The sequence below is a fragment of the Barbatula barbatula genome (assembly GCF_947034865.1).
Source record: "Barbatula barbatula genome assembly, chromosome: 22".
Lineage (NCBI taxonomy): Eukaryota > Metazoa > Chordata > Actinopteri > Cypriniformes > Nemacheilidae > Barbatula > Barbatula barbatula.
Window position 1 is genome coordinate 13,052,661 of NC_136785.1, and position 22,011 is coordinate 13,074,671.

General features: G+C 37.2%; 3 protein-coding genes across 5 annotated transcripts; 1 reads left to right on the plus strand and 2 right to left on the minus strand.

Moving 5' to 3' along the window:
• Positions 1-12,693: 12,693 nt before the first annotated feature.
• brcc3 (BRCA1/BRCA2-containing complex, subunit 3) lies at positions 12,694-16,184 on the minus strand. The gene is made up of 8 exons (XM_079486066.1): positions 15,966-16,184; positions 15,756-15,876; positions 15,237-15,323; positions 15,009-15,097; positions 14,760-14,815; positions 13,922-14,053; positions 13,713-13,756; positions 12,694-13,291 (listed from the first exon to the last, which is right to left on the minus strand). The coding sequence occupies exons 1-8, from the start codon at positions 16,068-16,070 to the stop codon at positions 13,143-13,145; spliced, it is 783 nt and encodes a 260-aa protein (XP_079342192.1). The 5' UTR covers positions 16,071-16,184; the 3' UTR covers positions 12,694-13,142.
• A 564-nt stretch (positions 16,185-16,748) lies between these two features.
• Positions 16,749-20,125, minus strand: fundc2 (fun14 domain containing 2). 3 transcript variants are annotated; one of them, XM_079486020.1, is made up of 5 exons: positions 20,005-20,125; positions 18,800-18,947; positions 18,587-18,662; positions 18,375-18,503; positions 16,749-18,170 (listed from the first exon to the last, which is right to left on the minus strand). In XM_079486020.1, exons 1-5 carry the CDS (start codon positions 20,018-20,020, stop codon positions 18,093-18,095), a joined length of 447 nt encoding a protein of 148 aa, XP_079342146.1. In that variant the 5' UTR covers positions 20,021-20,125; the 3' UTR covers positions 16,749-18,092. The 3 variants fall into 3 exon arrangements, with proteins under 3 accessions (XP_079342146.1, XP_079342147.1, XP_079342148.1); XM_079486021.1 differs by having other exon boundaries at positions 17,395-18,170; positions 19,283-20,028; XM_079486022.1 differs by having other exon boundaries at positions 17,395-18,170; positions 19,702-20,007.
• Positions 16,905-17,259, plus strand: cmc4 (C-x(9)-C motif containing 4 homolog; the record flags this gene model as incomplete). Its single annotated transcript, XM_079486023.1, has 2 exons — positions 16,905-17,034; positions 17,123-17,259. The coding sequence occupies exons 1-2, from the start codon at positions 16,977-16,979 to the stop codon at positions 17,257-17,259; spliced, it is 195 nt and encodes a 64-aa protein (XP_079342149.1). The 5' UTR covers positions 16,905-16,976.
• Positions 20,126-22,011: the final 1,886 nt, after the last annotated feature.

Consider the following 22,011-nt stretch of genomic DNA (forward strand, 5'->3'; position numbering starts at 1 on the left):
GTTTTGAGGTTGCCCTCAGGTGTCCAGTTTTACCTTTGGAGGGCAAACGAGGACTGTGTTTGTAAGATACTTCAGGGATAAACGGATATGGTCTACTTGGAGTAAATTGTCTATTAAATTGCATTCATCTGAGCCTTTCAGACAAAGCACCACTTGGATCTAGTGGAAAAAACATTCATTTGTGAAAGTAAAGACCAGACTTTAACTTCGCTCCGATAGCTAGATTGAATCTACTTCAGATACACTGGCATACAGCATTCTTTCCTGGCTGCAATCTTACATGAAATGCCCTCTAAACTGCCATCCAAGCAAATAAAACAAACAGTCAGCAAGGTTTTGGATGCAAAACAGAGAAGTTCTCGATGCACCAAAGTCCTTTTTCAAGGCAATAGGACAAATTGGATTCGGACAGAAGGTTGCCACAACACAGAGCAACAGCAGCATCTTCTGGTGAGATGTGAAGCGTCCACTAGCCACAAAACCACACTGTGATCAATGACATATACAAACATGTACGCCTTTAGGGATCAGATACAAACGCTCAGTCATTAATCAAAAAGCCCCATCAGCAGAGCTTTAGCTACATCTTCATAATTACCGCGCCATGTTTGTGGTACAGAACAGGGATATGAACATTGCCAATAACAGCAATGATACACTTCAAAGCGTAAATCCCAGACTGCTGGACGTTGCATTTAGATTTTTCTAAATCCTCTTTGCCAGTGCCTGTTTGTCAGTTAAATGGCGATAAAGGACTGTGAGTACTTTAACTACAAATACCCTCCCCAGGTGTAACATTTGAACAGTCGTGGCAAAAGTAAATCTTATTAATGAAATGGCCTCATCTGAGAGGGGTTTGTTGATAGAGTGTGGAACACTACAGATAAATGATCTGGAAACAATTTTGCACATAATAGCGATGCTTTCTAATCGATATGTAATTACTGTACCATAATCCTGCACAATTTACTTGCTCTTATTTCTGACATGGATTTACCCGTTTCGTATTTTTCCTTTTTGAGATGGCAGGTTCTTTTCATATGACTGATTCAAGATCGGTCTTTTCGTGAGATATTACCCAGTGCGTTATGAACCCTATGAAATCCCCATCCTTCTATAACACGCTGACATATTAAGTACATGTTGTAGATCTCCACTCTGGATTTTTTATGAGCCGTGTGTTTGAGGCGTTGCAGCAAATCTTTGGACTATAAAACCTGCAGTCCCATCTCAATGGTCATTAAATGCCATGGCCATCAAGGTCATAATTGCGGGGCTATGGGTCAACAGTGGTCTAAACACATGTCATGCAGTGCTCAACTCCAGCACAAGTGATGGTGTGAAGCGAAGCCTAAAACGGAACAGCAGATTATCACTGAATGCTGTCTTAAATTTTGGATTGACAGCCCCGGTAACCATTCACATCCATGACATGAAAAGATCACAAACTTTCTGCTGACCTGCTGTTATACGCATACAAGAAAAACATGCAGCATTTAAATTAAATTTGATTAAGTGAATAATGACGCCATTTCCATTTTCTGAGAACCTTACCTTCGGTGTATTGGGGTTTCACCATGCTAGTGCACTTGCCTTCAGGGTTGGACTCACGACTAAGGAAGAACTCTTAGAGCGCTAGCGGCAAGCTGTTAAGCTAAAAGTGCACTAGCCGCCAAAACCCCTGAGCAAGATAGCACAACAGCACGACCTGCTAAAATATTTAGCGTTGGATGCCACAGTTTAAATAATAATACAAATGATGTAAACTAGCATACTTTTCAACAAAAAACTTTGCTTTTTGAGTCTGATTTCTGTAAACTGCTTTCGTGGACTAAATTAGATATTATTGGGATATTAATAATATCTTTATCATGCACCTGTGTTATATCTGTAGAATAAAATTCCCAGAAGCAAAGAAGTTTATTCAGTGGCCACCTTGATAATGCCCCCAGACAAACTTCAGAAACATACTAATACAGCTTCTATGCACTCAATAGACGAAGCCTGACATCTGCTTGTCAAGATCATGTTTCATAACATTTTGTACATATCAAATATTTCCTTTATCCTGAAATGTGGACATTCCAATACACATGCTTTGTTTTGCTCCCATGCAGGTCCTGTTTGATTGATCTGACAAAATGTGTGCTGTTTCTAGATACATTTTCAAAGTATTTTCACAGATTCTTCTTCTTTTTGTTATGTGATAGTACTAACCTTCTCATTTCTCATTTTAATGATTTTATCATTTAAGTCAACCTTAACAGTACAGTATGTATCATATGTTATTATACTGTAATGTTACCGTGTTGAGCGCTTTTTAGTATGCAAAATACAAAAGTAAAATTACCTGTAATTCACTGCTTTGTTTATACTGACACCATGTTGTAATCACATATATAGCAACTATATCTTTTAACCAATCAGATTACACGATGCGTGGTGCTATCCATATATGTAAAAAACTAAATTTGAATATGCACTCCGAATATACCTACTTCAGTAAAAAGTATGTAAAAGTAACTACTGTCTGAAACCTGATATTTCCAAATAAAGTTTGTGAAAAATTCCCAGATGGTCTACTGCTTCCTTACAGCGGCCATTATACACATTGCCAACAAAACACAGACAGTTTCATTTTTTGACAAGTTGATCATGTCAAGCATGAGAAGACAACACGTTTAACATTGTAAATAAGTAAGAATTCATGAAACACTGTTGTTTTATGGCCAGCATTCTATCGTGAGGTGGCTGCCAGTCTTTTAAATCCGTGTTTGTTGTTTTTTTGATTTGATTAAAGTTTTGTTAAATGTTCGCCGGTTCCCGCCTCCTTCCTTATCTTTTATGGAACTTTGTTGCAGTGATGTATGGATTATTGTTAGCAGGTAAATGAACATGGATGTAGTATGTTTACTCTGTATGCAAACTGCAGCTACATGGGCCAATATTACATACTGGTAAAAAGATCAAGAAGTGCATACTTCATGTAATGCAGTACATACTTTCACAGTTCAGGGATATGTGGTCTTGTCAGCCTGTCAGGCACAAAGAACCTTTGCTCAGAAAATGGGACTCTACCTAACATACAACAGATAGCTGTAAGCTAAATAACTTTAGCACATGGTGTGCTATCAGTAGCATGGTGAGATAACAGCTGGAGACAGTGAGATTAAAGCATGGTAATTTCATCTTGACACTAGATGGTGAAGCTGCTCATATGTAACACCAAAAGCATTAAGGAAAGACAAGCATTTAGCAACCCCTGGGCCTTGAAGAGACACACTGGGAGCTGCATGCAATATCCATTGACTTTAAAAATGAACTTCTTTACGTGCCATTACTGCACAAAAGGTCGTTATTTTTGTCTAAAGCCTTAAAATTTTAATTAAGGAATTTATTGCATTTATTATTTATTATGATATCTTATTGTTCTAATGTCTATCTGCTTGTTAAAGGGATATTTCAGAGGGCAAACAAAATTGGCGGAAAACAAGCCTCTGGTTCACGTACATACGAGAGATGACGAAAGCTGGACATTAATGTTAAAAGCGCTGTCAACATGGATATTTCTCCTATACAAGGAGTTTTTTTCATCTGAGTTTTGGTTCCTTGCCACTGTCTGCTTCTGTTGGGCTTGTGTTAAGACCACAAAGCAGTGCCGAGCCATTCTTTGATGGATGCACTTTTTGGAGCTTCAAAAAATGTCACTCCCATTCTACCACTTGGAAGAAAAGAGGATACGTGGTATTATAACTCCTACTGCATTATTCTTCAAGAAGGTGGTAACATTCAGTCAGGAAGCCTTGAGGGTAAGTAAAACTTTGGGAACTTTTGTTTTGTCACGATGTGGGCAGACAACAAGCTTAGATATAGATTATAATAATCTTCTTTTTCTATTTGCCTATTCTGAAAATGTATTGTTTTATCTATAGCTTAATAAGCTTATACAAGCTAAGCCTGTTAAGATTCAGTTAGAGAACTGGCTCTCCTGGTTAAGTCAGGTTTCTCCCGAGGTTTTTTTTTTATTTAAATCATCTGAGTTTTGGTTCCTTGCCACTGTCTGCTTCTGGGAGCCAGGTGGAATTCTTCATACCTGAATATTGCCTATATAACGTATTATTAAGACTGAAGTCGTAAAGTCGTCCAATTATTTTCCCAGAAATGCTAATTGATGCTAAATACACGATATTATTGCTTGTTGATGATAAAGGCGTTGCTAGCTCATTGTATCTGAGACTTGCAATAATACCATAGGAGTTGTACTCCAATTATTACATAGTATATAATGCCTATACTGTATATGTAGATATGTATGTGTCTGTATTTGTTTTATTAATTTTATGGTTAAATCTTTATTCCATGTGTGTTCAACCTGTTTTCTTTTTTTTTTCTACTTGTATAGCTGCTTTGATGCAATAAAAATAAAAAACACTACAAAATACATTTAACTGGACTTGAATTAAAGAATACATTTTATCTCTTCTTGTGAGACTACTATTTAAACATCCTTTAATGGGAACTATTGAGTCATATAACACATATAATCCAAACTCATGATGTATGCTACAGACTCAAGGCAACCCCCACATCAATATTTTTATCATATGAATAAAAGAGATGTGGGATCTGGGATGTTGGTAAGGGATGAAGGTTAGGTTCTGTATTTATACAGGACACCTTAAGTGTACTGCATATTAGTATTGTTTCTTGTTTCCATTGCGCTGCAAAAAGAAACTTGTCTAATCGTTATTCGTGTCTTGTTTTACAGAAAAATACGTAGTCATCTTCCTACACAAAAACATACTAGACCTTGGAGGAACCTAAATAGAATTACCAGAGAATGTTGATGTAATGAGAATGTCATTCTCTCGCTCCATACATCAGCACTGTCTCAGATATTGGTGATAGGAACATTTCACGTGACAGGGTGATATAGATTACATAATGCTTTCCTGTGGTGGTAACATCATTCATTCCGCGCACACGCTGACGAATAATCCCAGAAATTGGTATTGAATCCATAATGATGGCCGTGATATATTCATATGTGAAGTCCGCATCAGCAGCAGACCTTAATCACTCAGATCTGATGGCGGTTCTATAATTCAATTCGATTGGGATGTGTTCTTTGCGTTTGTGTGGGCGCATGCTGGAAAAATATATGTACCCTTTCAGACAACCTCCGCATTCACACCCTCCCTTCTTCAGGCGTTTTAAATCAAAGCAGTGAAGAAGTCTACACCCAGGCCATTCAGGGCAGCGTACGGGCGGATCGCTCGCAGATGAAATTTACGATGAGGGCTGCGCCACTTTAAATTTCCCCCTTACCCTGTTCCTCATGGATAGACATGTAGATAATGGATGACTATAGGAGCCGATCCAATGAGAAACGGAGCTCCGCTTCACACATACGCACTTGCCGTCATTCCCACATGTCCAACAAAACAGAACCGGTAGAGTACTCATGCAATAGTCTGCAAACAATCTGATGTACTGACCATGCAGGGCCAACGACATGGACGGATTTCACCAATTACGTGGTCTTCGGCCCAGAATCCTTTGCATTTCAGAGACCAAGGAACTCTGTGTTTCACACGCATTTATCAAGTGGCAGCATTTCCCTGGAGGTAGCCCCGCTTACAAAACTTTAGCACTATGTCCGAGATCAAAAAAGTTTTCGAAGTATTCTTATGAGAAAATAGATGTCACTGGAAAGTTTAAAAGATCACACTGGCTTCATCCATCATACATTTGGCCCACTGGTAAACAAATTACTTTTCCTGAAGTAATTCGATCTTTCGGCCAAGTAATATAGTTCATTAGTCTAACTATAGACTGTTTGAGTTTGTAAACAACTCAAGAAACTGTCAAAGGTGACTGCAAGGAAGAAAATGTCGATTACAAATCCAACCAGGCCTCCAATCACTTTGTGCGTTGTAAAGTTTTAAGTTTTAAGTGCTTTTCACATCAAAACCCAATGTTTGCTGTGAACCAAATTAATTTCATTCATTTTGATGGACTAATTTATTCCATTTTGCCTGGAGAACAGGTACTGGAGTAACTTTGTTTGTTGTAGCGCCACCTATTGTACCAAAGCCAAACAAATGCAGCACCACGTCAATAATGTATATATAGAAACCTCTTATTGCACCTCTAGATCCACAGGACCTTCATCATTACCTTACCTTCTTCAAGGTGATTATTTGTAGGGAAGAGTTGAATTAGTTTTAGTGGGAGCAAGCTGGATCGCCCAGAAACTAGGGCATTTTGAGAACAGCTGGCAAACATGGGAAGCTGCGCCTCAGAGCGCAAGGAAAAGAGTGCCGAGGAGCGGAGAGAAAGTATGGAAAAACAAAAAAGGATTCAACCGACAGCGGCGAGACCCCGGGGAGCTGAGAGGGAAGAGAGGTAGTGTCTGATCCTAGTCCCAATGGCTTCCTCCAACTTCTCCTGACGGTCTGCAGATCGGAGAGGGAACACTTGTCAGAAATGATTCAGCAAAACGGAGATGAATTGTTTGTACTTTTCGAAAAGAAAGCTGTCATGTAGATACTTTGGTATAGTTTCGAGGAAAAAATATGGAAAGGAAATATTGTGAAGCTATTTAGTCAAGGAATGCGAACCCTCCAGAAAACAACTGTGCTCTTGGGAGTGCCTCAAGTCTTTACTTTGGACCCTTTTTGTAGTTTAAAATAAGCTTTGTTTTGTACTTCAATGTGAAGTTTAAGGAGAAACTGAACTCTCCTCTCATAAAATAAGTTATGAATAAAAAAGTGTACAACAATAAATCCTTGGTGTAATCGTATTATCTGGGACACTTGATAATAAACAAATTAAATCAAAATATCAAATTAAAGTCAAAATATTATTGAATAGGGAGTTTGGACAATACACTAGGCACATTATTAAATTCAATTTAAATTCAAGTGAGTTAAAATGACTTTTAAAGCCAATTTGATTATACTTAAAACTTACAGTATGCTAAGTTGCTGCCTTAAATATATAATATCATTTCACAGTCGTCCCCCTTTTCATATAAATGCAAGTTACAAAAAATTTTTTTTAACGTCTTGTGAATAAAAATTGGTCTGCGTTATTACATTTAACACCCTATATGGGGGGTATGATAACTTTAATAGATGGCTTAAAGCTTGGAAGAAGCAAAACATAAATAAAGCTATACACAAATAAATAAAATAAACAAAAATAGAGGGAGATGTGTTACATGGGAGCCGAATTTGATAGTCAGTTTGTTCGCAGATTATAAATCAAATTATAAAGAAGCTTTGAGCTAAATGAATAAAACAAATGAGATGAAATTAGTTAAATAAGATTTAATAAGAGATAAAAATAGAGACATTAGGAAAAAATGATTTAAAACAAATATTTCACACTTTCAAAAATCAAATGAGACATGATGTAATGTAAGCATATTACTAAACACGGTTTTACTGTTTATGACCTATACTACCAGATATCACATGCAATGCCCTGTTAGTACTTCCAGTAAGTTTGGCTTTCAACTTTGCTTTAAGCAGACTGCACAAGCTGAGCCAAGCCTCATATTTTTGTATTCAAAGTGATGTAGTAGCATATCAGTGCAGCGATAGTCAATGACATCACTCAGAATCCACCCGCTCCACGCCGTCGCCACGGGAGCAGACGGTTACTGGAGATGGGCCGTTCCGCTATATTGGGTTTAATTTGTCGAAAAAGTGCCTGATACAGCAAAACATCTTTTATTTATTTGCTGGGTAAAGCCTCTATCAAATGAACCAGTGAACCTGAGAGTAGCCTACCACACAATCCTTCCTTTCACGCGCTCTAATATTCATTTTTATGGGGAGGACTCTGCCCTCGTGGGACTCGTCGAAAAATGCTGCCGGATACAAAAAGCTCAGAAAGCTACAATACTAATAGGTGTTTTCTGCATTGATTGTCATCGGTTTTCACGCCTACGTTAGCAGACCATTGTGCAGTCTAGCGCTACTTCATTTCAGGATGCACGACCTATTTATCTGTTTTGTTGGAGCACACTCCCTCAGTGAGAATTTGGTCATTTTGATAGTAAAATTGAATGACATTTAAAGAGATACTCCACCTGAAAATTTTAATTCTGTGAAGAATTACTCAACCTCAAGTTGTTGCACACCTGTATACATTCATTTGATCTGTGTTAGCGATTTTCAGTTCTGGGACATTACTGGGCTACCATATAAAATAAATTGCAAACAATATTTCAATAAAAAAATTAACAAAGGTCCTCTTTGATACCATCAAATCTTTCAAGTGAATGCAAAACCATATGCAAAAAAAATGCATCTCTTTCATTTGTTAAAAAAACTGCGTTTGCATGTTTATTGCGCCTGTAAAGGCCTCCATGTGTGAATTTGATTCCTTGCATTTATTGCAGGAATATTTCCAGTCTGAAAATACAAAATACAATTTGCATAATTATAGGAAGTAGACGCTAAAAGGCAAACAGCATGTCGGTGCGCAAGATTTGTGCTCTGTAAAATCATCCTATACATCAATGCATGTAATGTAAACCTGGTAGACAGACTTGAATTGAGCGAATTTCATCCATGCACTGTGGTCATTTCAAGCTTTATTGAGATTCTTTCAGTGGGATAAACCAAACACATCTTCAAAATCTCACCATTATCGCCACATTTGTTGCGCTCGACTACTGGAGAAGGCACATGAAATTGCACAGTGTGTCCTGCAGGACACAGACAGTATCAAACTGACGCTTTGTTAGCACAAATAAATCCACACAGGAATAGCGATATCACTTACAGTGTGGTTTTGTAGAGGTACACATAAATGTAGCGTGGATGTCGCCAAGGGACCTTTTTATTTCCAAAATTACCTTTTCACTGTGGGGCAATGCACAACAAACCCTTTTTTTCCATTCGGTGCTGAGGGAATAGTTGTCAGTAAACACTGCAGAGACATACATACAGCTTTTGCTGCAGAAATAACCTCTGCTATTTATAACATGTTCATACAAATCCAGTATGTTTACATTTACATTTAGTCATTTGGCAGACGCTTTTATCCAAAGCGACTTGCAATAAGCGATATGATATGCAAAGAGCAATAGTACAATAGGTGCTAATACAAAGGTTACTATTATGTTCATTCATGTCAGTTCATTGATCATTGACTAATGTTTAGAGATACAACTTTTGATTTGAAAAATATTACGGTACATTTAACATGAACTAAGATGACATAATCCTGTAGAAGTATTATTCATTGTTAGTCCCTGTTAACTAATGGTTACTAACACTAACTACGAACGTTATGCTCTCTCATTTCTAAGTCGCTTTGGATGAAAGCATCTTTTAAATTCATAACTGTAATGTTATGCAATTCATAACTGAATAACCTTAAAGTCTCTTAAGTTTCATTTTATACATTAATAGTACTAAAACAATGAAGATCAGTAACTGAAGGACACGTTATAGAGCTGTTTTATTTACCGTACAAACATAAATTGTGATGTTATGAATAATTGAGCCGTGCAATATAACAACCTTGAATACTGAATATTTTACTGTAAGTGATGCAAATAAAAGTTGATCCCCACCCAACAGCAATTAGCGAATCAGGACTCAGTATTCACTGCAATGCCCCTCCTCCCGCCGCTATATGACTTCAGCAAGTAACAACTTTATTCATCTACTCAGTGTTCATGCATTTTATGATTTATACTATCACATGTTACTAAATTGATCGAAAAAAAAGGTGCGTTTTGTGATCGCCTGGAAATGAGAACTCTCTTAATGGACAAATAAATCTCCACGCAAAATCAAAAGTAAATACTTGGAGCGCGGAGGTTAGGAGCGAAACGGGACGGACGAGAGCTATGAGACTCCGTCTTGCAGAGCGATGTTAATTGAAACGCTCCGGGAATGTTTGTTGAAATATGCAAAAAGACTGACAGCCATCGAACAGATCGCTGATGCAGAAATCTGAATGTACTTGTTCGCTTTCATTTGATGTTTTTTCCAATAACTCTCTCTTTGACATCTAAATTCATTTTCCTCTTTCCTCTTGCTTTCTAATGAAAAAGTAAGAAAATGAAGTTAAGGCTATTTCATATGCCTCAAGTCTGTGGTATTCCGGTTCGGCCTACGGCTCCCTCAATGTAAGTCTGAGGGAAGTTTGTAAAAGTTTTCTTTTAGACAAAAATACGATCACTTAGAAAGTAATACACAGACCGGCTAACATCCCCGCCCCTAAGCTCAGGTAATAAACAAAGGTGAGACAAAGTAGCGTCATTTGTGACAGGAACACACCAGCTTCCATCATCCCTTCAGTGGAGGGCCGAGCGATATGTGTGTGTGCTTGTGTCACCGTATGAACTTCATCCCGTCTATTTTGGAGGTGGTAATTAAACACTGTCCGCCTCTGGGACGTCATTGTCCACTGCCTCATCGGCCCCTCTGCTATAAATATATCCAGATGCCAACGGCCCCACAGGCATCTCATCAAACAAAATGCCCTCCAAACACACACACACACAATATCTGCGCTTCCTCCACACAGATGGACAGAGATACACACAACTGCATACGCACGCACAATTTAGAGGCTTGGGCTTTTCAGTCTCAATAAATGACAGCGTTCTTCCAGGAGTAATAACCTGTGAGTTGATGTGCAAGACGAGAGAAACTGCTCTCTCTCCATCAGTCTCCGAGTGGGACTTTCACAACATTTCGGTCTCAGGACGAGCCCTAAGCCGTTCTGTTTCAGCCGGGTTTCGCACCAGATCTTGATACAAAGTGGTGTAGGTTTACTGTCTGCTGTGTACGGTGATAAATATGGGATGTTTAGTATCAGCACTTCCAGATGTTGGAGAACAAAAATGCAGTAACGCATGATGGTGTCTTAGCTTGCCGCTGTGCGGGGAGCCATAAACCTCTACTGTCACTGTGAGAACATCACATTACAGCTCGCGTCACTGTACACGACAGTATTTCTGTAGCACTTTTCACAGTTTTTATTTTTTGATTTTCCATGCATGCATTTGACGCTTTTATCTAAGGTGACTTGCATTAACATTTTTACTTGGAAAAAAAAAGGAAAAAGGAAGTGTTTCAAACATCACACACATATAGGCCATTTTGTAACTTGGGAAAAAAACCTTGCACACTTCTGAGAAGTGGACATTCTAGAAAGCCATTAAGGCAAAAAACTTTCAACTTCACAGTGTTGTATTTACTGCTGGGGAAATACCCACAAGGCCTTGCAATTTAATAACTTTTGTGTTTTTGATCAAAGCTTGGTGACAGTATTGGGACGTGCTTATAATTGCTATTTACAATAAACAGATTTTTCCGCTGTGTTTTCGTATTTTCATCAGGTTTGGTTGTAAATACATTTTGGTTTTGCGAACGGTCACCATTAGAGTTATTTGGGTTTCCTTTCCTATGAACTTTGACTTTTAAAATATTTTCTCGATTCATGAACGCAGTGTGTCAAATGTATGGTTGTAATGCATATGGGAAAGAAAAGCACTTGAGTAAACATCATCATCCGTCACCCAGTTTGAAACTTGTTTCTTTGATATGGCAATACACGAGTTCACACGCATTTAAAGAGAAAGAGAAAATTCTGTCATAATTGAGTCAGATCGTTCCAAATCTGCACAAAGGTCTTTCTTCTGCTAAACACAAAGGAAGATATTTGGAAGCATGTCAGTAACCAAACAGATCTCATCCCCCATTTACTCCCATGGTATTTATTTGTCCTGCTATGGCAGTAAATGGGGGATGAGATCTGTTTGGTTGCCGATATTTTTTCAAATATCTTCCTTTGTGTTGAGCAGAACAAAGAAATTAAGACAGGTTTGGACAATGAGCAAATTATGACGCTTTTTTAATATGTGATTGTTTGTTGTTTATTAGTTCTGCACTATTCCTTATTGTAAATATCAAGCATGTCATATAAAGCGAATAGCTTGCTAGATAAAGTATTCATTTAGTCAGCATTGCATGGCCAGTTTCACAATCTGACAGAGATAAACGACATGAAACTCTTGTTAAAACCACTTCACTGCTTTTTAACCAAGGGTGTATGTGGCCACCTAGTGGCAGGAAATAAAACAACATGTTTCAGATTAGATTATGAAAACAGATTTTCAAATGAAATTTCATTTAAATTAAGAATATTTGACGTCCGGTTCAGATGGTATTTTTAAGAAAGGCGTAATTATTACAGCATTGCTATTCTTTAACACCAGTAACAGAACAATCCGTTGTTTTCCTGACACTTTCACAAAAAAACGAAGATTTTGGTTCTGTTCGATTAAAATAACATCACGGCTACATTTAGGAAAGAAAAATCACCAGTTTGTCTTAAAAACGTTTAACAAGCTACAACAGACATAAAACCCTGTTAACAATTATTCTGAAGTTCATCCGACAGCAATCCTTCTCACACCTTTGCTACTTTTAGTTTAAGTGCCAGACTGTTGAAGCAAAGAGCTACTTGATATTCACAGAAACATTCAGCACAGGTCTAGACAGCAGCTCACAAATTTCATCTTTTATATTGGGATTTATAAATATAACTGTCCATGCATAGTAATATAGTTAAAAGATTTTATGCTGGCATTTAATGACATATTTCAAACGTTCGTTCAGTAAGAGAAACCCCAAAAAGAGAAAAGGCAGGATATTCATCTATTTAGTAAACATTGTCTTTTATTTGGAAAAGTTTGTACATTCAGAGATTTACAGCTTATGTCTAAAATAAACATATCACAAACAATATACCTGCATTTCACGTGACAACTGTCATCATTTTAAGATTTCCCAGGACGTGTACATCCTACAACACAGAACTGGGTTTTAACAAAGATATATTAGACTAAACACCGACAGAATTGAGTTAAACGAGTGGTTGTGAGGGCAGACAGAGAGAAAGGGGTTCATAACTCAAATCTCCAAGTGGAAGCGCTGAGACGCGGTGATGAGAAATGTGCCGAGGTCACACAACCGCTGAATTACAGACATCCTGCCTTTACTCGCTCTGTGATTTCTGGAGGTCAGAAACATCGGCGCTTTCAGTGCAACACAGCAAATCAAATAAAAGAAAGAAGCTCATTCACACATTCATAGTCATTCTACTCATGATGAAGCTAGTTCTTGTGTCAGTCGCTCTTTCTCTTTCTGGAGTTCGATGATACTTTGTTTATTCTGTTCCAGACGGTCCTCTAGCCACTGTAGCAGCGGCCCGCTTATAGCTGACATCTGACTGCATAGGTTTTTAGTGAACACTGAACAACACACAGATACAAACTGCATAAGCGCACATGTTTACAAAAAACAGTTTCACTAATAAACAATATTTCCAAACTATACAATTCAATTGAATTTTATTTATATAGCGCTTTTCACAATGTGAATTGTTCCAAAGCAGCTTCACAGGGGAAAATAGAAACCGAAAAACACAAAAAAGGTCAAACACAAATAAATGGTGTTAATATAACAAATGAAACATTTCTAGAAAAGAATATCTAATGTCAGCATCTCCCGGTGGTTTATTTAGCATATTTGCATTAAGTGAATGCTTTGCTGAAAAGATGTGTCTTTAATCTAGATAACAAATATCTTATTAAGAAATGATACATACTACAAAATCCTTTTGTCTATTCTTTTCTTTCACTTTTGCAACTTTAGATATTATCCATGCATTACCTGATCCATTATGTATCTTTGTGATCGGATCCAGATGAGTTAAACTACAAAAAAGGAAATCGATGGAACACAGTCAGTACAAAACATCTTTAGACAATTTCCATGACTTCCAGATTAGCCAGTGGAAAAAAACGTAATTTGAGATCCCAAGAAGCAATTTCGGTATAATATAATGTGAAAGGTGGATTATTCTGGTAATGCCTCTTTACCTGTGAATTCTTCGATATGTGTCCTGTTCTTCCTGACAGAGAATTCTGGGCAGTTCCACGGCAGACTCCAGGCAAACTTTTCCAATAGCTTCATGTGGGATGACATGAATCGGGATCTCAATCCGCTCATACCTTATCGTGTGGGAGAAAAATTAGTTTTAGGCACTCTGTAACAATCCCATTTATTAGCAACAAAAAATGTCTTCATAGCTCTGACTGGGTTGTATTAAGTTTGCTATTTTGGTCACTGCATACAATAAACCCCATATTTCAAAGTATATTATTTCATACTTTTCATATTCTCAAATGAGAGAAACAGTAATAATAAAGAATGAACGTTCGTGTCCAAACTTCTGACATAATGTCGATTAGTGTAAAATAATAAAGTTACATTATTGAAGTCGAACTGATTTTAAAAGGTTTGTTAAGTTAAAGAAATACTTATCACTAAAGGGATAGTTTATCCAAAAATGAAATATCTTTGTTCCAATGAACACAGTGAAAGACATTTGGAAGAATTTTAGCGATTTTCAGTTCTGGGAAATCATCCACTACCATAGTAGGAAAAAAATCTTGTATTTTTTGTTCTGTTGAACACATAAAGAGATATTTTGAAGAATTTCAGAAAACAACGAATTCTCAGGCACCTTTGACTACTATTTTATTCTTCCTACTATGGTAGTCAATGTTGTCCCAGAACTAAAAATGACTAACATTCTTCCAAATATCTTTCATCGTGTTCATCGGAAACAAAGTAATGTATACAGGTATGAAATTACATGAGAGTGAGTAATAGATGACAGCATTTTCATTTATGGATGAACTAGTCTTTACTTACTCTGAACCTTTCTGGGCCTGGACTGATTGAAAACATGTGTAGAGAACTCTACCAGTCTAGAAACAAATAAATCACAGACAAAATCACTCCAAAGCTAGAAGACTGAGAAAAATGTGTTATTATAGGTATTACAGGCTATTTGTTGAGTCACGTCCCTGTTAACTACTGCATGACACATTATCATTAAAGAAAGCAAATGCACCTGTAAATAAATAAACATGACACTAAATGGCGATGCACTTAACGTACCTTTGTGTTCTTGTCTTCTATAAAGCATGAGAAGATGAGACCAACAAATCCCTGATCCATCATCTGGTACATTGCTTGAGTCCTAACATCTGTACAGGGCAAAAATAAATGGTTTCACATTTAAAATAAAATATGAAAAGAAAGAAAGAAATAATACGAAAAATATCCATACAAAAATAAAAATAAATGTAGGCCTAAATGAGAGAGCGTCTGCAGGAAAACACGAACCGACATGTGAGGGCCACACAGTGATGTGCGGATGAGAGTGGTACCAGCCCACAACTCTCATAGGACGTCCCGTCATCTCAGCTAACCTGTGCCTTATGTTAAGAACAAATGTTCTTCAATGTTCAGGTAAACAAGCTAATACACGCGTCGTGCCTGCTCAGATCTGCAGCTTATGACACGTGTGAATCAACTTTAAATATATATTTATATATTTATATTTAGGCATTTGGCAGACGCTTTTATCCAAAGTGCCTTACATTGCATTATCCTATACATTTAACATAGGTCTCTGCAAGCCCCTGGGGTCGAACCCACAACCTTGCGTTGTTAACGCAACGATATCCTTTATTAGTATCCATATACTAATACTAATATGTTAAGAAGAGTATCATCATATTTATCAAACAAACACATAATCCCATATATCGCATCTTATAATATCAACACTATATATGACCAGAATATGATCTTACAAAGATATCATACATATATGATATGCAGCAAATGACTGAAAGGATATCTCGGCTTCAGTAGATGCTGCTGACAGCTGCTCGGGTGAAATCTCCACTCTGTCTTTCCGCTTGTCTGACCGACGCAAAATGATGACGGAATGAATGTGAACGATGCGGTTTGTGTCCACCTACACACACAGAGCAGAGATAAAGAGTTTCATGAACACATCTGAGTTTATTCCGTGTTTTGGTTTACGCCATCAAGGTATTCATTCACCTCGCCAATGCACAATCCCATGACCTCCTCTTTCTCCGTGCTGAGAGCATGATTCATACAGACAAGAAACGCGTCGGACTCTAAATGTACCGCATTCACCGCCATGTTATTGGATGTAAGAGAATGAATAATGTTGTGCTGGGTTTGTTTGTTTGTTTGCTTATTACCGGGCAGCACTTCCGCGTCTCCTTCTTCAAAGTTTTACGGCGGTTGGCAAACAAGCTAACGGTGCACGCGTTGCCACCTACTGGTGCATTTGCGCATGTGTTCCGATTCAAAGCGCTGACATACAGTCCAGGCAAAACTCCAAAATGAAAATGCAGATATCTAAACAAAACACCAGCCTCAGAGAAATCATGGAACACCGTTTGTGACTGATATGTACACAATATTACACCAATGCATAGAGAGTGCACTCAAAACCCGCGCTATCTAGCTGATATATAAAGAGTTTAGTTCCTAAATGAGATCACTTTCGTTTTTAAAACGAGTCAAAAATCATGTTTTTTATTGTGCATTACAATTAATATCAAGTTTTGTTTAGATGTTGTTGTTTAAGGCATAAAATAACTCAAAAAATACAGCTATAAACAGACACAATAAAAGCACGATAACACAATAAAAGCATGAGTTGCGAAAGAGGAGTTATTTCATTTTGAAATCGAGCTCTTCATATGTTTGCTATATTATTGTTATTGTAGTAATATTAGTAATATAAGTTCTTCAGAATTTTTTCAGACAACGTTGCACTGGCCATGGAAAAAAGAAACCAACGAATCTCGAGATATTCCTAAAGAACTAAAAGAATGAGTTTTATTCATTCATATTTTTCCTCGATTTTGTTTTTCTCATAAGGATGCATATCAATACTTTTTGTAATGTCTTTGAGGCCAATGCGCGGCCTTTAATGTGTCGCGCACTTTGTTTCCGACCGGAAGAAATTGAGATGCACACATAAACAACACAAGCTTTTTTTCTTCATCCTAGTTGCAACCAAGATCTTGAAATAAGATGTCACACAAAGATCCTTGTCAGAAGCAGGCCTGTGAGATACAGAAATGTTTACAAGGTAGACTTAAAATAATCACGTCGTGCATGAAAAGTGACTACAGGCTGGTGTTTCCGTGAAATTCACCTGTGTGTGTGTGTTTTAACAGCCAACAAATACATCGAAAGTCGTTGTGAGGATGTGATCCGGGCCATGAAGAAGTGTTGTGAAGCGCATGCAGGGGAAAACTCTGTGTGCTGTTCTGGATTTAACAAAGACGTCAAATCTACACAGACAACAACATAGCATGCATTGATATATTGGAGGGATCTGTGGAGGCGTTCAAGGACATGTTGAATAAATATTTATCACAAATAGTGTGGATTCACTGGATTCCTCTACTCGTAAAATTGAACTTTCAAATAAATAAGAAGCTGCTTTAGATGTAATCATTTTATTAAACCCAGTAATGTTTTTTGTGAATGTTGTTCATTAGTACATACTGTACACCATAATTCATTATATATACTTGTTCCTTAATCTTGTGACCAAACTAAATTTCATGAAGTGACATTAATCACCAATGAGAAGTAAGTTAAAAGGTTCTCTTTAAGATGATATCTACACCACGGGGTTGTGTGGAAAGCCAAAATAAAAATATTGAACACAAGAAAATGACAATTTTTTCACCCTCTGTTTTTTAAGTCATGTCTCAATTAGTACAACAATGTACTTAAAGAGTGCACAAAAATATTCACTTGAGTTTGAAAATTTTAATGCATGTTGCTCTATAATACACTTTTAGTAAGTTTATATATGGAATTAAGGGTGTCAACATTTTTTTTTTTACCAAAATATATAGCAAAATGTTCAAATGCAGTTTAACAAAAGTGCAACAGGGGAACACGTACAAATGATAAAAACAATGCATGTCCAAAAAGTCATGAAAAGTACATACTAGCATGCTTAAATACATCTGATGAATAAGCTGTAATATGCCTAAACCTATTCATTAGAGCCCAGACAAAAAAGGAGTGCAAAGTGTAATACAAGCTTCAATAACACACTTCCGAAGCTGTAATCTGCTATATATGCAATTGATTGATATCCTTCATTTATAAGACATAACGGTAGTGCATCTATGAGGCCAGACCCAGCAGAAATCCACCAGCAAAGCCTCCTGTGAGAACAAAGTTCTTCTTGACAAACACCTGCACCTATAGAAAGACAAACAATGTGTCAACAAATACTAAAAGGCAACAAATCTCAATGGTCCTAAAAACAGGCTTCATTTTGCCTGTTTGTTTGGGGAGTGAAATATGACCTGTTGTTAGTTTACTCGGTTCATGTGTGTTTTCCAGCATATAATACAAAATAATGAAATCGGTGCATAAAATATATGGTGCTAAAATGTTACTTACCTCATTGAATTTTGACCTCACTTCTTTGGTTGGCTTTTCTGAATTTAGCTTCAGTTGTTTCTTGGCTTGGTTCACATCGTGCTCCACTCTTTTCCAGTCTATTGTAATGTAGCCCGTGTGATGAGCGATCTGAAAGTACAGAACAGATTCTTTTTGTAGCTTTCACCGTGTCAAATGAGAAGTGACAGTTCAAATACAGTTTTAACAGTCACCTGGAGCAGAAAGAATCCACCACCCACAGCTGATGCAGCAACCTTCCCGACTTTCTGAAACAAGTACCCTGCACACCTTAAATACAAGAAACAACCTTTTACTCATACTATGTTACATGCTTGTATGACTTTTGCAACTAAGCTCAGTACAGTGTTCTTGTTACATTTCTATGCTATCAAAACAGATGTGTCCATGTATATATAATGTACTACCAGCCAGTCACTCCTCCAATGGCCAGCTGTGTTGCAACAGAGTACTTCTCAGCCGCAGGTCCAGAGTTATTTTTGCCAAACATTTTGTTCCACCACCTTTGTTTCTTGACGTGCTCTGCCAACTCCAAAACGTCAAAGGTTTCGCCGTCTGCCGACGTATAAAGATGTGCATTCATTTATATCCCACTTTTAACTCAAGACTCAAAATATGACGTCGGTAAGTAGAACTATCGCGCAGGTCAGCAACACAAAAACAAATAGTACACAATTAGTTCCTGTAACTAGAGCACGTGTCGGCAGTTCAGAGGTCATGGGTGCTAATCCCAGGACACAGTTTAGGATTAAAGCATCTGCTAAATGCATTATTAGATATTAATCGACAAGAAATGATAACATCCGGATGACATTGATCTGGCTACCTCATGACACACTTTCTTTTTCTGTTGTGTGTTGGAACAATTCCAAACTAATAAGGTTGCTCACTTGAGATCAAGATCCGACTGGACAGTGACGGCCGTCCCTACAGGGCCTCGTGCCTCGACAATAACCTTGTCCAAAGAAGTGACCTTGTTGGACTCCAGACATAAGCCTGACACAGAAATAGCCCACACTGCATCCAACAGATGGACAACAGTATCGCTTTCAGACCCATCTGAAGTCAAGACTCCTGCAGAGTGACGATTGAGTCGGAGCTGTCACGTGATGAGCCGACCGCTTAGTGACCAGGACTTCATCTAATTGACATCCAACATGAGCTGCCTGCCACGTTATCAACACTGACAACTTATCTTTTGAACTATGCTGTAAAATGTTCGTGTATTCGCGCTTGTTTAGATCCTTCTGAAGGGTCTGGCTGAAGTTTAGATGAATGCAGTTATTGTAGTGCTGCTTCTGCACATTACCTCATAAAGGAGTGTGTGGGTAAGGTGACTCATTCACTTTATGTACTCGGATGATCTGTGAATTCGCTGGCAGCGTGAAAATGAAATGTTATTATTAGAATATGAATGGGGACATTTGACGCGTCATCTTTGTTTATAACGTTGCGCAGTTGAATAATAAAGCTTCATGACAGCGTATGAAACGCAGACGGTTATAAACGCGGAATTTAGCAGCTCGTGTTACGACAGTGTCGAGAAGATAAAATGATACGCGTCATATTGACATGTTTAAAAAGCGATGAGGGAAGAAAGCACGACGCTTACCTCTCTTGTCGGTCATTTTTCCTCGCGTTTTCTTCTACCCGGACGAGAATCCTGCGTGGACGTTTCTGTCACGTGACCGCCACGGTATGCGCCCTGCGCAGACGGACCGCTGTGTGCCATCAAAATACCGCTCTCGCGATACTTTTATATCCCGTTTTTTATTTTTGTTTAATTGCTCTTTTGTTTAATTGGCCTTTCAGTCTTCTTTCTTTTATTCTGTAGACAATTTTTATGCCGAATTTTTTGCTCGGCCATGTTAATATAATCGTTTGTATAGTTAATATTACAAGAAGCTAGATCTGCATAGGTATGTACTGTATTTATTATATGTCTGGGCCTGTTTTATATTTATACATTTTGTACAATAGAGCAAAATAATATATATGGGATGACAAAACAACTATATGCTGTATAAATAGGCTAAATCTTTTATTGTGCTTTTCTTTTGCTTTTGTTCAGCGTTTCCTCTATTGTCTATATGGACTGCATTGAGCTAATATGATTTTCATATTATTGAGATGATATGACTGAGATTCACAAGACTGTGAAATATTATATAACATAAAAGATTTTCACCACAAAGCACCTCTGATGTTTAACCTGTCCATAAATAATATTAATTATTGTATATAACTTGTTTCAGAGTAAACATTTATATTTAATAATTTTATTTAATAATGAATAAAAGGCGTTTTAAAATCGCTGTATCAATTGTGTCAATCGTTTTAAAATTTGCATTGCTGTCACATACAGCACCTGTGATATTATGAACCCATAGGGGAACAAGGGGAAACCCTTATAATACACTCCTGTCCCTAACTCATATATGACAGATCTTGACATTCATAATTACATTTCAGATTGTGCACTTCTGTCTGCAATGGAATAACTAGAGAAGTCCATAACTGAAATGATTTAAATAAATGTATTATTAAAAGGAATATTTATGTTTAATTTAAAGTGTAAGTATTATATCAAAAAATCTTTAAAACTACTGTTGAGGACGGTCACATTTATATATACTCAAATATCATTTTCGAAATGATTTAAATTAAATTTCATAACAGTAATATTATTTTTCTGCTTCTAGTACTTTTATTTTGTTTTATTTCTCTGGTTTCATATTTTTCAGTGTATGTCATTTGTAGTTTTCTTTTTCGATATTGTATGATTTCCTATTCTTGAACTGCATAAAATAGCAATCTCTTACATTTAGATGCTTAAAAGTGACAAATTAAAATTCTAGTTGATGTTTAGCTGTTTAATTGTTACAATATTTTAATGCAAAACATCACAAAACAAGACTCGCTTATACAACTTTATTGGAACGTCTTTATTTTGATATGTGTAACAAATCATGCATTATAAAACATAAAATAATAACAAAACAACAGTCCTGGCCCATGTATAAGTCAATGAAGGAATCCTTCAGGTTGAAGTGTGTGAAATCCATACTGACCCAGTAATCAGATGTAGCTGCATTTTGATATCAAACAGATTCTACACTGAGTACTGAGTGAGCAAGTGATTTCCGTTCTGTCTCTTACAGAAAAAGGGATTTAGTACAGAATCTTCCAGAATGATTGGATTTTTATTACCCACAGCATGCCCTATACGATTAAGTAACACATAAACCAAATACATAAAGTATGAATAGTTAGAAAGTCCTCCTGTAATAAAAGAATTGTCGTATATTCTTCGTTGGCTGTTCTCCTTGGCTTTCTCTTCGGCAAAAGTGAAACCGATGGTGTTTGTAAGGGGGAAAACCATGCCCTTATTATGCATGCATATCACTAGGTTATTTCCCAAAGGGTCCATGCTTGCTGGATACAAACTCTACACACAAAGTATTCTTCTTTGGTTAGTCTTAATATTTTTCCAATGCACACAGTTTCTAGCATCATCCAGAAAATGTCTTTGGTTTAGTTCATAAACGTAAATTAGTCTACCAGCAGACATTTCTGCACATGTTAACAAAGACACAATTTTACTTTTAGAAGTAACATA